At 42.2% G+C, this 12359-nt stretch overlaps 1 protein-coding gene across 2 annotated transcripts in view; it reads left to right on the top strand.

Moving 5' to 3' along the window:
- Window positions 1-11023, top strand: part of CHKA (choline kinase alpha) — a 253917-nt gene extending 242894 nt beyond the window's left edge. For both annotated transcript variants that reach the window (XM_029583212.1, XM_029583211.1), the window contains one exon: window positions 8243-11023. In XM_029583212.1, the coding sequence (XP_029439072.1) occupies window positions 8243-8302 (60 nt within the window). In that variant the 3' untranslated portion in view covers window positions 8303-11023. The remainder of the gene's footprint in view (window positions 1-8242) is intronic.
- Window positions 11024-12359: the final 1336 nt, after the last annotated feature.

The following is a 12359-nucleotide window of genomic DNA, read 5'->3' as shown; positions in this document are numbered from 1 at the left end:
TGAGAAAATCTGCCCCTGCACATGCTTAGCCTATTTTGCATGGGCTCAGCAGCGCGCGCAAGCCCCGGGACGCACATATGTCCCGGGGCTTTCAAAAGTGGGCGGTCTGGGGGCATGACCCGAGCCCTCCTCTGTTCCGGCACATGTGTGCGCACCCCTTGCGCGCGCCGAGCCCGGATGTTATATCGTGCGCAGAAGCGCGCACTTGTTATAAAATCGGGCGTAGATTTGTTCGCGCCGGGTTGCGCAAACAAATCTACGCTCGCGCATAACTCTTAAAATCTGCCCCTTAGTGTTTATCCCATGCCCCTTTGAAATCCTTCACCGTTTTAGTCTTCACCACTTCCTCTGGAAGGGCATTCCAGGCATCCACCACCCTTTCCGTGAAGAAATATTTCCTGACATTGGTTCTGAGTCTTCCTCCCTGGAGCTTCAAATTGTGGCCCCTATCCTATTGAATTTTTTTCCAACGTAAAAGGTTTGTTGTTAACTATGGATCATTAAAACCTTTCAAGTATCTGTATCATACTTTCAGTCTGTATCATATCACCCCTGCTCCTCCTCTCCTCCAGGGTGTACATATTTAGGGTCTTCAACCTCTCCTCATAAGTAATTTTATGTAGACCATCCACCTTTTTGGTTGCCCTTCTCTGGACCGCCTCTGTCCCTTTGGAGATACAGTCTCCAGAACTGACCACAGTACTCCAGGTGAGGCCTCACCAAGGCCCTGTACAAAGGGATCATCACTTCCTTTCTCTTACTAGATATTCCTCTCTATGCAGCCTAGCATTCTTCTGGCTTTAGCTATCGCCTTGTCACATTGTTTCGCCGACTTCAAATCGTTAGACACTATCACCCCAAGGTCTCTCTCCTGCTCCATGCCCTTCAACCCCATCAAATACAGTTCATTTGGATTTCCACAGCCCATATGCATGAATCTGCATTTCTTGGCATTGAATCTCAGCTGCCATATCTTTGACCACTCTTTCAGCTTCCTTAAATCATGTCTCATTTTCTCCACTCCTTCCAGCGTGTCCACTCTGTTGCATATCTTAGTATCATCTGCAAAAAGACAAACCTTACCTTCTATCCCGTCCACAATGTCGCTTACAAAGATATTGAACAGGACCGGTCCCAGCACCGATCCTTGCAGCACTCCGCTTAACACCGCTCTCTCTTCAGAGTAAACTAAGGGGATATTTCTTCACCAAAAGGAAGTATGTTGTGTTCCACAAGGATCCATTTTATTCCTTCTCCTTTTTAATTTATTTCTTGCTTCATGTCCTAAGATCATATAAGAACAGCATTTCAGTTACATTTATGCTGGTGATGTACAATTTTTAGTGTCTTTAACCAGACTCTGGTTCTGAGATGTCACAGTTTAAAATGATTCTCTTAAACTTTGGTTTAGATTGGTTAGCTGATCACAAATTGATGAATCCGCAAAAATCAAAGGCAATTTGGTTTGGTAGATGCAAATCAAATATAAAATTGGCCCCTTATATGAAAAATATTTGTATAACCACATGTTGAGGAAAAAAAAATTAGGGATGTATTATCTATATGGCTAAACAGGTTTCCTGTTTAAGTCAGTATTTTTTAGTTTAAGAATGATCTGTGGATTAAAACCTTATTTGCCCTTACCAGATTTAATTGTTATGTGCTTTAGTTCAGTTTAAGATTGATTATTTTAATTCGCTTTATTTGGGTATCACTGAAACTAATTTGAAGAGAATACGGTTGCTTAGAACTGTGTGGCCAGGATGATCAAGGGAATTTCTAAATGTGATCATATCACCTGTGTTTAAAGGACTACATTGGTTGCCTGTGCAGTGCGGAATTATTTTTAAAGTACTGTATTTGACTCATAAAGCATTCTGCAAAGGGGGATCCCTGAGTATCTTTTTAACTTGTTGATCTTTTATCAACCAACACATAATTTGATGTTGTCTCAAAAGGAATTACTGCAACTGTCCTTCCCAAAATAAATTTATTTGGAAGAACAAGTTGGAATTCATTGCCTTTGGATATTTGCCTGGAAGGCAAGTATCTGAAATTTAGGAAATTGATCATATCCTGGCTTTTTGATTAATCCCTAAGATTTAATATTTGGTTTGATTCCTGGGAATGCTTTTTTTTTTTTTTTTTTTTTTTAGATGTTGGGAGCTTATGTCTCAACCTTATTTTAAATGTTTTATTTCCTTTTATGACTTATAGGTAATTTGGTTTTATTTAAGACTTAATTATAGAATAATGGAATGCAGTTTTTTAATTTGTATTATGTACTTGTTTTATTACTACTATATGTAATGTTTTACTAAAGTTTTTTTGTACCCAGTTTTTTAGTTATAAAAATCAGTTAATTAAAATAAATATTACCATTACCATTTTATATGCAGGGGATACTCTACTGCCAGCCCTGTGCTGTCAAATTTTATCCTTCAGCCTTATCCAGAGCACACAATTTACATATACCTTATATTTCAAAATCCAAAAATCTTTATTCCTGTGATGGTTTTCCAAATCAGTCTAGCATTCCTTAATTTATTTAGTGGAAATCTCCATTGACTGTCTTCTTTTGTAGAAGACAGCTGTAGGCAGTCTGTTCTCCTAAATCATCCTTAAGCTTCCACTTTAACCGCCCCTATCCTTAACAAATGGATCTCCTTGATCACTTCAGATATAACTGACTTTTTAGCCCCAATTTCAGACTCCTGCTTGGATCCACTTGTTGGCCTCAGAGTCATCTTCAGTAACATGATCTTTTTGTCTGGAACTACCTTGGCAGTGACTAAACGTTACTAATGTCACAGTATAAGTGACTTTTGTTCCTTTCAAAAATAGGTTATGAAAAAAAAGTAATCTGATTACTCTAAACACCACAAGAAGGCCTTGCCAAAAACCACACTAATGCATAACAAAATTCCAGAAAAGGCCTCCAAACCAGCAACAAGACCAGCTGCTTGAAAATTATTTATTTATTTATTTAACAGTTTTTTATACCGGCCTTCATAGTAAATAACCATATCGGATCGGTTTGCAATTAACAATGGTATAACAGTGGTAACAATTCAGGTAAACAAAAAATAAACAATAGGAAGGAATAAGTCAAAGTTACAATCAACAGGGAAAGAGAACTTGGGAGCTTGTAACAAGCTGGAAAGAAGATAAGGCAGGAAATAAATATAAAGTGATATCATAGAGCGTACGGGTTAAAGCTTAATGGTGCTTTAACCTGGAAGAGTCAGAGTCCATTCGTGAGTGTATATGCTAGCACGAGTAAGCGTGAAGGACAACTAGTGATTGTCTGGTGGATCGGCAAAGGCTTGGTGAAAGAGCCAGGGGTTAAGTCTTTTTCTAAAAGTTAAAAGGCAAGGCTCCAATCTGAGATTTGATGGGATGCTATTCCAGATGGATGGGCCAGCTATCGAAAAAGCTCTGACTTTGGTCGTCGAGAGGCGTGAAGCTTTAGTAGGGGGAAATTTCAGAGTGCCTTTGAGAGTGTCTCTAGTTGGTCTGCTGGAGGAATGGAGTTTGAACAGGATTTCCAGGTCGAGTTCAAGATGATGATGGATGGTTTTATGAATTACGGTGATTGATTTGTATAGAATTCTGAAATTAACTGGTAACCAATGAAGGTTCCTGAGGATGGGTGATATGTGTTCGCTGCGGCTGGTGCTGGTCAGCAATCTCGCAGCCGCATTTTGAATCATCTGCAGTGGTTTGGTAGTGGATTTGGGGAGGCCTAGGAAAAGGGCACTGCAGTAGTCTATTTTGGCGAACAGTAGCGCTTGGAGGACTGTCCTGAAGTCATGGAAGAATAAGAGTGGTTTAAGTCGTTTTAGAACCTGTAGTCTGAAGAAACAGTCTTTGGAGGTTGTATTGACCATTTTCTTAAGGTTTAGTCGATTGTCTAGTATTACCCCAAGGTCTCTAACCTGCTTAGAGGTAATGTGAGACATGTGTGGTGATGGTGGGGGGGTATTGTTTTCAATTGAAGAGATGTGGAGCAGCTCTGTCTTAGAGGCGTTGAGAACCAGGTTTAAGCTGTTGAGTAGATTAGTGATGGATAGAAGGCAGTTATTCCAATGGGTGAGCGCTTTTGAGATTGATTCTGTTATCGGGATTAGAATCTGCACGTCGTCTGCGTACAGATAATGAATTAGGTTGAGGTCTGTTAATAGTTGGCAGAGGGGGAGGAGGTATATGTTAGAGGGTTGGAGATAAGGAGGAACCCTGAGGTACACCAAGAGTTGATTTTGTTAGGGGTGACTCTTTATTGTTGTTTTTGACTTTAAAAGTCCTATTGCTGAGGAAGGACTTGAACCAGTTGTGGGCAGATCCGGAGATGCCGATATCTGCTAGGCGATCCAGCAGGATGGTATGGTTGACTGTGTCAAATGCCGCCAAGATGTCTAACAGGACTAACAAAAAGGAGTGTCCTTTGTCTAACCCCATGATAATATGGTCGGTAAGTGAAATGAGGAGGGTTTCCGTGTTGCGTGATTTACGGAAGCCATATTGTGAGGGGTATAGGATCTTGTGGTCTTCAAGATATTCAGAAAGCTGGGTGTTTACCAGTTTCTCCGTTAGTTTGGCAACGAATGGGAGGTTAGAGATGGGTCTGAAGTTGGCTAATATATTAGGGTCTAAGTTGTGTTTCTTGAGGAGGGGCTTGAGTGAGGCTGTTTTTAGACTGTCTGGGTAGCTTCCTTGCGTTAGGCTGTTTATGATACTGGTCAAAGGTCCTGAAATCACATTTGGGATGAGGAGCAGGAGTCTCAATGGGATGTTATCAGCTGGATGGCTTGATGGTTTCTGTCTTTTTAGAAGGGATTCAATCTCTTTAGTGGAGATTGATTCGAAACTGTCAAATTTGGGTCTAGTAAGAGACTGGGTATTCTCGCCTGACTTGAGAGGTGTAGTATTTGGAGGAAGGAGGGCAAGGGTATTTAAGATCTTCTGTTGAAAGAATGAGGCGAGCTCATTAGCTTTGGAAAGAGCTTGTTCGTCTGGAATAGGTGGGGGGATAGATTTGGTGATTTGTGTTACGTAGGCGAATAGGGCCTGGGCATCATATTGGAAATGGTGTATTTTGTTTGCATAGTATTCCTTTTTTTTCTGTAGAATGGCGGTCCTGTAGTGATGTAAGAATCCCTTGTATGTAGAAAGGGTAGAAGTGTTAGGGGTTTTGCGCCATCTGTTTTCTAAATAAAGATATCAGACATAAAATGGGAGAACTAATGTAGCAGTAAATATTGTACTCCTGGAACACAGAAGTAATTAGTAAGCAGGCAAAAGAATAAATCTTTATCTTGTGTGCCTATCATAGTATGCTCAGTGGGCAGATATATTAGCTCCCAGCCAGTTGTTCAGCCTCTTAGTAACCCAACAAATCCTGTCAATCCTGGATTGGAAAACTGGAGTCAGCAAGAAAGTACTTTCTCTACTGTATCGCACAAACCACCTTGGGACACAATCTTAATCCTAGAATTACTGCTCCCCCAGAATGCATAAAATGGAGACCCTCCTTCCAGGCTCATTGATGCTTGGCCTGGCACACAGCATTCAGTCTTCTAGCATTCTCCACATTTCACCTGTTTGGTTGTGCCTGTAAGTATATAATATGCCATGCTTCGCAATGGATGCAGTCAAAGCCTAGGTGGTAGCCTAAAGCGCCAAAATTTTGGGGACAGCACTAGGTGCTGTGCCAGTCAATAGCGCTGGAGGTAATTTTGAGGGAGGGGAAGGCAAATGAACAAAGATTCACCTAGGGTGCCGAATGCTTTTGCGCTGGCCCTGGATGCAGAGTCTTCAGAGTGGGCTCCCTGCAGATTTTGGCCAGATTTGATGATTACAAACACCACAATGTTGAGGGCAGAGATTTTATCTTTGAAGCAGAAAGATAGCAAGGTGCAAGAGCTCAGTTACCCTAAATCGTGAGGAAGTACAGAGTGGTTATTCAGTGAAAGATGGGGAAGCAGGTTCAAGGAGCTTTGCTTTTTCCCAGCCATGGCATCAAGAGATGGGTTTTCTCCTTAGCCTTTGATAGGCAGATTTGTCAGATGCATAGACAGACCATCCAGGCAAAGGTTATCCTGGTGGCTCTGACCCAGGCATCCATGGTTAGATGTCTTGATGAATATCAAGATAGAGAATCCCTCAAGACTTGGTCATGTTCCTCGGTGTCTACATCAGGGTTCGATTTTTCTTAGAGCGAGTGAATTGCTTTGGTCTTGCAGCCTGACCTTTGTGAGGAGAAGGTTCAGCATTAATTGTTCAAAGAGTCATTACATCCTCCTTCAAGCTAGAGAAATCTCTATTTACCTTGTGTATTGCATGGCTTTGGAAGGTGTTCGAGGCAGGTTGTCAAGACAGGGATTGTACCATGTCAGGCCTCAGTCACTCGGATCCTTTCTTTTCTTTTTTAAATAGAAGATTACAGAATGGAGTACTCATGAACCAGTCAAGGCTTTGGCCTGTTTCAAGAGGGGAAGTGTTTAAGACTTCATTGCCTTCGCCTTCAGATATAGTGAGATTTTTCAAGGGAGTACAGTACTTGCACTCCCAATCATTTTCACAGATGATTCTGCCATGGGATTCTTTAATTTGGTTTTGAGGGCCTGTTGATTGTTCCCTATTAAACCATTGCTAGGGGTGTAGTTGGGAGACCTTACCCTGAAGATGTCTTTTTAGTGGCTATTTGTTTGGTAAGACATATTTCAGAAATACTGGCTTTATTGTGCATGGATCCCTTCCTTCATTTTGTGATGAATGGGATTTCCATTAGAACAGTGCCATAGTTTGTATCGAAGGTGGTTTCTTCATTGCACTTGAAGCTCTCCATGGAATTGCTACTTTTAGGAAGCTTAAATCTTCTCTGCATGCCAGGGAACTTCATGTTTGGGATGGGCGCAGGACTCTCCTGAGTCATTTAAAGGTCACGAATAGTAGTCTCAAGTCAGATCATGTGTTTGTGGTGTTCATTGGTCACAACAAGATGGAGAAGGCATCAAAGGCATAGTTTGCCAGATGTGTTATGGGTCATTACTCTGTTTACATTTGCAAAGGGTACGGGTCCTGGTAGGCTGTCAAGCTTGTTCTACTACGGCACAAGCTCCGTCTTGGCTCACTGTCAATTGGTGTCTCTGTAGGAGGTCTGCAAGGGAGAGCCTTGGTCTTTCCACACTTTTGCCAAACATTATAGGCTGGATATTCAGGCTCCAGACTTGGCAGTAATTGGTGAGAGTGTGTTGCAAACAGGCCTTTTGAGTTCTTTCCCCATTTGGAGAACTTTGGTACATCCTAATTGTGTGGACTAATCTGGAGGACTATAAGGAAAGAAAAATGTTCTTACCTGCTAATTTTCTTTCTTTGAGTCCCACCCTAAATTTCTGAAGGCCACTTTTATCTCTGTATGCATAGAAGTCAGATGATTTGGCAATTAAATTTTTCTTGTTGGAGAGGATTCTCCAGTTGGAATTTGCAGTTACCGATAACTTTGCTTTTCCCCTGCTCAAACATAATGGAGTATAACTTTTGTTATTAGGATATACTGACAGACTCAGGTGGCACACTTTATGAACCAACAGTATAGTAAAAGCTTTTCTGTTTCCATCTACTGGTAGGCGCAAAAATTCCAATCTGCATTGATCTGTGGGACTCGAGAAAAGAGCATTATCAGATAAGAATCAAATTTTCCTTTCTTCTCCCAGGTAGTATAGAACGTCTTTTGTGCATTTTTCCACATGCTGAATAGATTGCTTTCATGGACCTATAGATTTACTAGAGCTAGGATTTGATTTATAGCTGTCTTGGCAGGAATTAGGCTTTATTTGATTTGTTTGTTTATATATATATTTTTTTTTTTTTATTTTTTTTTTTTTATTTATGCAATGTTTGTAAATTGATTTAAATGTTCATATTTCTGATATAAAGTTGTAATTTTATTATGTACCTGCCTAATGCCTTTGGAAAACGCAGTTACATTGAAAAATAAATGTAATCACACTATTGGAAAGTAGAGTTTGTGTAGAGCAGTCAAAATTAAGAAGCATCTGCCACATGGTAAGATAGTGCGTTTCACCTGCAGTATTGATGGGAGTCTGGTTGTAGTGTAATTTTACAGTCTGTGGGGTTGGGGTGGACAGAGTGGGTGATATTCATCTGTAGTAGTTGTAGAGGCTGCACTGCAGATGTTATGCTCATAACACTGTTGTCTTTCCTGCCCTTCTCTCAATAGGAGTATGCACTGGCAAGGTTTGATGCCTACTATCAGCAGAAGCGGAAGCTGGGCTTGTAATCCTGGCCTGCTGTAAGCCCAAAGATGAGAATTCCAGGCATTGAAACTCCTTCTCGGTTGTGCTGCCTTCCACCTTCTCTCGCTTTGAATTTAGTATTTTATTGTGAATAATGTATTGTGCATTAATGGAAGACAGTATGTGATGGTTAGAAAAAACTTATCTACATATTTCAGTTTTAAAGAAACACTTTGGTATTGATTATATGTGACCCTTGAACGGTGCACTGAGTTCCTGTCCCAAAATTGGGGGTGAGGATGGGAAGAGGTGTAAAGTTCACATGCAGGATTCCTTGTGTGCTGCTAAAGGGTAGGTGAGGAGTGCATAACTGTTCCCAAAGCGTTGTCTGTTGCTTTGTATTAAATGTGTATGCATACCATGGTCATTATAAGGTACTGCAGAAAGGATACTCAGCCCTGCCTGTCAGCAGCAGGCTGCACTTTATACTAAGGATCTGTTTTCAAAGCCATCTAGCTAGCTAAGGGGGTTATTTTCCAAAGGCTTATCGCATGTGATAAGCCTCTATCGCATATGAAAAGGCCCTTTTCGTGTGTGATAGCATTCAAATTAGATTGGGGGCGGAGTCGGCTGTGGCTTCACTGCCGGCATTAATGTTACTAACATTATCATTGCCAGTAGCGCACCCAGTAGCACCACCTTTCACGGTGGCACTATTCGATGCGAAAGGCGTGCGATAAGCCTTTGGAAAATAACCCCCTTAGCTAGCTAGCTAAGGGGGTCTTTGAAAACAGATCCTTAATATAAAGGCCTGCGCGCCCCCCCCCCCCCCCCTTGCCACCTGTTTTCGCAGGATTCATAATTCTGCGAAGAATGATGAATCCAACCCTAAGTAAGGTCTTAGCTGACTAGATCAAATGCTTTTAAAATGTACTTGGCTGAACAGCTGAATTTAGCTACCTAGTTTTACTACATGGCTACATTTTAGCTACTTACATTCTGGGTGGTCCTGGGGCCATGTTAGGACAGGGGAAAGCTAGCCAACTAGCACTAACCAGAAAAACCTAGCTGCAGGGATAGTGTGCTTAAATTGAGCCACTCTGCCTGTTCCTGGAGCTAGCCATCTATACTCCCCTTCCCACTCAATCTTAAAATGAAAATGTTTGACAGCCCCCTATCTTCCCATCTTCCACCCTACTCAAGGTACAGCATAGGTGATCAGGGAACCTCTCCACTCCACACACCCCTCTCACCAGATGGCTAGAACAGTTGATTTTTGTTCATTTGTATTTGTCTCTAATACAGAAGCTCAAAGCAGCTGATGAGGGAGTGCCCCCTCCCGGCAGCTGATCATCTCCCACTCTCTCTCCCAGCAACCAGAACAGTTCCTGATCAGCTCCTCTGGCCTATAGGAAGGGAAGGTGGGAACACAGGATGGGGGTTCCTGATCAACCATTCCAGCTGCCAAGAAGGGAAGAGGGAGGTACCTCCAGTCATCTGTTCCAGCCTCCTGAGAGGGAGTATGATGGTGTAGTGACCTCCAAATGGGGAGGTAACTTAGAAGAAAAGAGGGTCTTTGAGAGCATTTAGCAGGCTAGTGCGGATTTATTTATTTATATGTATACATATTTTTTGGTGCTAGCCTGCTAAATTTAGACTCACAAGGTTGAGTATCCTATATCTAGAAGTTTACCGGTTATATTTAGATTGATTTTCTTCTGAAATTGTAGCTGGCTAGGTTTGGCTGAGAATCCAATTTATCCAAAGCTTCACAGGCTGAGGCCTTTTTGAAAATTGACCTCTGAGATTTTTAAGGGAACTTCTTTCAGTGTTTTAGAAAGCTAGAAGACTAACGAATGTCACTTCAACTGTGAAAAAATTACTTTTATCTGTGTAAAGAACATTCTGTGAAATTTATAATTTGTAATACACATTTTTTAGATGGGAAGGAATTAATCCTTGTATTAGTGTGAATTTCATTCCAATGTCTCAACATGTACCAGAAGAACAGTGCTATGTTATATCCCAATTTACAAGTTGCATGAATGTGAATACATAGGGGTTTGTGAGCTATAAGCAAGAAAATGTTACTCTTGGGGGAATTCTGCACAAAAAATGTAATTATGCGTATAATTGTAAGTTCTGCATATTTGTCAAAACATTTTTGCTAATCATCCTATCTGTGCAATTCAGTATTATTTAAATTTCCCACCCCATATACATAGAATAATAGTGAATTAGGCCCTTAGTGATTTCCTTCTGACAGCACATATGATGCTTCATTACCCTTCTCCCTCACCAACCCCAGATCCTTACCCTAGCAGTACAGGGTCAGCACTGTCACTTCACACCCTCTACTGTGTGGCTCCAGTACTGTCATATGAACTGTGTAGGTCACTATGATCTTGCAAGACCCACCAGCAACCATTGCAGTTCATACTGCACTGAAACAGCAGAGCAAACATGGGTATGAATGATTGGGAATTGAGAGCTCAGAATGGGGGAGAATGTGGGCTTGTAGGGTGAGAGAAATTGCCTCTCCAAAAGGTTCATGTATGTGTGTGTACACACAAGGACGGAATATTACATTTTTGGTAATTTTTGTTCATTCTTTGCTGACCTTTACAAAATGTTTAACTTTTTCTTTGAGATTATTTGCATTTTCTGCTCTACTGGCAGCAATGTGAAGAGAATAGTTTTACCTCTATCTTGTACACATGATGTACATACCAGTATTTTTATATTAAAAATAACTTCTAAAAGAATAGTTTCTAGTACTGTTTTTTTTTTCTTTGGACAGAAGCTTTCCTGGTTAAGGACCTGATAATATTTGTGTTATACATGAAGGTATGTTGTAGAGAATTTGCAGAGACTCCTATCATACTTATGTTCTTCAATCATTAGAAATGGAAAATTAGCAGGATAGGATTTATCACACAAATTGTGCAGCAGTCACGCGTGAATTTTGAAGCTTAAGGCATATAGAAAATCATGAATGGGGCAAATAACTTTGAAAAGGGTGCACACAGAATTAACAAATCCCATCATTCCAGATTATTCGTTCTTTGTTTTTCTCCAAGTTTGTGTCTGTGCCTGTACTAGACGAGGGGGGTGGGGGGTGCGCTCCTAAGGCACAGGTTCAAATCCCAGCTCTGCTACTTACTGTATGATGTTCCAAGTCACTTTATCTCAAAATGAAATGAATGACATCTGCCTTTTTCCCCTTTGGAAGCTGGATGTATTGTAGGTGTCAGAATATGTTGCTGCCAGGCTCTCTGCTAATAGGAGGGTAAACAAACTAGAAAGTAGGGTTTCTTTCCTAGTTTTAACCCCTAAGTAAAAATGACGTTCATTCTGCTGCAGGGTAAGCATATAGGAGCTGGAAGATTTACTGGTGGCCAACTTGTAGCAAAACTATTGTAATTTTATTTTCAAATCATCCCAATGTGCTGGATTCCCACGGAGGCAGGCTGCTATTGGAGGGAGTGAGAGCCCTGACTTGCAGGGAAAAATGAAAGAAGACATTCTAGCAGGAACTGGCGCAGGACCTACCTCCTGCATGTCCTCGGGCCCCATCGCCCCCTACAGCTGACAGACCGACGCTGCAAGTCGCCCGGCAGACCCAGGAAAGTGCCGCTGGGTCCTCCCCTCGCCGGCTCGCCCCTGACTCTGCCCACCGACGCACCCAAGGCGGCGACATGAGACCGGATTGGACAGCCAAGAACATTTTAAAAAGAAAAGGCAGAGCGCCTCTGGACCCTCTTTCCCGTGACTCCCGCGAACCTCAAGGACCCCTAAGGGTCCCACCGGGCTCCCCACAAGGCCACAGGGAAGGGCCACCTCGGGACCAACAAAGGTAGGCCACAGCCGCATCGCCGACACTGCGACCGGGGAAAGGAGACGCAAGAGGCAGGCCGCAGACCAGGCCTACTCCACAGCAGACCCAGCGCCCTGAACCCACTTCCCAGACTGACCTCAGCAGGCCCAGACCGGCACACCCGCCCACGGTCCCAATCGATCGAGCATCCCACTCAGACCGGTGGCTGGATCTACCTCCTGCATATCCTCGGGCCCCATCGCCCCCTACAGCTGACAGACCGA

This window comes from Rhinatrema bivittatum, chromosome 17 (assembly GCF_901001135.1).
Source record: "Rhinatrema bivittatum chromosome 17, aRhiBiv1.1, whole genome shotgun sequence".
In the NCBI taxonomy this organism is placed as follows: domain Eukaryota; kingdom Metazoa; phylum Chordata; class Amphibia; order Gymnophiona; family Rhinatrematidae; genus Rhinatrema; species Rhinatrema bivittatum.
This window is presented reverse-complemented; position numbering and strand designations above follow the sequence as displayed.